At 45.7% G+C, this 2451-nt stretch overlaps 1 protein-coding gene across 1 annotated transcript in view; it reads left to right on the plus strand.

Moving 5' to 3' along the window:
• Nucleotides 1-230: 230 nt before the first annotated feature.
• Nucleotides 231-2451, plus strand: part of mfsd2b (MFSD2 lysolipid transporter B, sphingolipid) — a 19698-nt gene continuing 17477 nt past the window's right edge. Inside the window, exons 1-2 of the mRNA XM_056581775.1 lie at nt 231-461; nt 1156-1280. Coding sequence (XP_056437750.1) covers nt 342-461; nt 1156-1280 — 245 coding nt within the window. The 5' untranslated portion in view covers nt 231-341. The remainder of the gene's footprint in view (nt 462-1155; nt 1281-2451) is intronic.

Below are 2451 nucleotides of genomic sequence, written 5' to 3' on the forward strand. Positions count from 1 at the left end.
AATTATTTAGAGCTGTACGACATATTTTAAAACAGTATTTAGCCAGATTGATTTTGTTCACACAGAGCCTGCCAAACAAAATAGCAACATCGGCTGACGCACCATTTTCTGAGCGAGTATAGATTTTATCGTTGTTGTTCAGCTGTATGATATAATTCAAGACGGTACTTCAGAAGGACTTTCTTCACACTATACCTGTCAAGCAAACCGTCCTAACTAGCAACCTTTTTTGAATTTCATAAAGCAAAAAATGAGCAGTCTTCCTTTACACATCTCTCTGGGCCTCCTTATCCTAACGTAACGCTTCGGGTTTCCTGTCTCCGTTCTCCCCACAGGAAGACATGAGCCAGCGGTTGTCTTTCTGCAGTAAGCTATGCTTCGCCATAGGAGGAGCGCCTAAGGAGGTGGCCGCCAGTGCCACAGCCTTCTTCTTACAAATCTACCTGCTGGACGTCGCCCAGGTACTGTCACTGCAAAACATGAAGAGCGACATGACGAGACATGACCGGACATGACTCGACACGACACAGGCTTGACGACTAGATGAGACGGGACAAAATCCGACGAAACTAACAACCTCACTCTATATATACAGTACAAGACTATACTAGACTAGGCTGCACTGCACTTTGATCAAATACATTACACAACAGCAGCGCACTTCACCACACAAAGCACAACACAGCACTACTTTACACTTTTGATGCAATGTAAACTTTACAAAACAATATATTCAAACACACTGAGTACCACACCCCAGGACAAGACAACATGCTACATGACACACTACCTACACAAAGTGATTCAACAATAGGCTGCAATTCGCTGTGACACTACAAAATACAATGCATAACACACCCCAAAATTAAACCGTGCACGCCCACGCACACCCACAGCCACACACACACACACACACACACACACACACACACACACACACACACACACACACACACACACACACACACACACAGACACACACACACACACACACACACACACACACACACACACACACACACACACACACACACACACACACACACACACACACACACACACACACATCAACACACCCACACACACACACACACCCACACATACTAGTATGTCCCTTGACCCGTCTGACCCCCACCCCCTCTCCTCCCCGACCAGATCACCCCGATGCAGGCCTCCATGGTGCTGTTCATCGGGAAGGTCTGGGGGGCTATCACGGACCCCCTGGTGGGCTTCTTCATCACCAAGAGCAAGTGGACCAAGATTGGCCGACTAATGCCCTGGTGAGCCCCTCCTTCCTCCACTTCAAAGGGGAAAAGACCCTGGTCATTTTCCTTTGTTATTGAATGCCTGCGATTTCCTGTGTGTGTTTTTTGTCTTTGAGTCTGTGTGTATCTGTTTGCCTTGTGCCTGTGCGTGAGTGATGTGTGTGTGTGTGTGTGTGTGTGTGTGTGTGAGTGATGTGTGTGTGTGTGTGTGTGTGTGTGTGTGTGTGTGTGTTTGTGTGTGTGTGTGTGTGTGTGTGTGTGTGTGTGTGTGTGTGTGTGTGTGTGTGTGTGTGTGTGTGTGTGTGTGTGTGTGTGTGTGTGTGTTTGTGTGTGTGTGTTTGTGTGTTGTGTGCGGGGGATTCCTGTTTATCTGCGCTGCTTATTACAGAGCTGAGAGTTATATTGAAAAGCCTGCAGGAATGGAATGCCCTGCTAGGGTGCTAGACTTAAAGGAGGAAATACCATTCCTTTGACCCGGTTTCATCCTAGGATGGGCTCTTGAGTGAATACGTCTGATATGCTCACCTTATTCTCTGAGAATAAACTCACTAAAAGGTATTTTTGATATTGAGTCACACTTTAGAACTCTCCCTAGGAACACAGGAAACATGCCATTGTTTGTAAGCATTCTTAGTTAATCATACAGTACTAGACGTTCCCTTTACAGTCATTTGCGATGGGTATGCATTCCATTGTCACTGGACTAACGAACACAAGGAACTGCATTACATCACACTTTGTGCATCCAGTTGTATCACGTCCCCTTCCGCTGTCAACGTCGATAAATAGTTTGTGACAATGTAGGACTCAGTTTCCTCGTAGTTCAGTGTTGGTGACAGGTTCCCAAAGGTCATATTTGGGTAGCGAAAGAGAATGAAAGTGATTGTTTTTCACATTGCTGAGGCAGTACGTGTGGTGTGTAATGGCACCCAGTAGCAATTCTCATAATGGGTTCGGTTGGTTGTCGTTGTTCACGGTCTATTCATGAACAGGTCAAAAATGTTGTGATTAAACACTCAAGTATCACCTTGGATCACACAAATAACCACATAACCTGCATCACACCCTGTCCAGATTACAGTAATCCATTATTGTTTCTGGTATCAGTGGGTGTGTGTGTGTGTGTGTGTATGATTTAGATATGTCTTTGTCTCTGCGTGAGTGTGCCCATGTGAATTTGGGTGTG

The sequence above is a fragment of the Gadus chalcogrammus genome, chromosome 21 (assembly GCF_026213295.1).
Source record: "Gadus chalcogrammus isolate NIFS_2021 chromosome 21, NIFS_Gcha_1.0, whole genome shotgun sequence".
Classification (NCBI taxonomy): Eukaryota; Metazoa; Chordata; class Actinopteri; order Gadiformes; family Gadidae; genus Gadus; species Gadus chalcogrammus.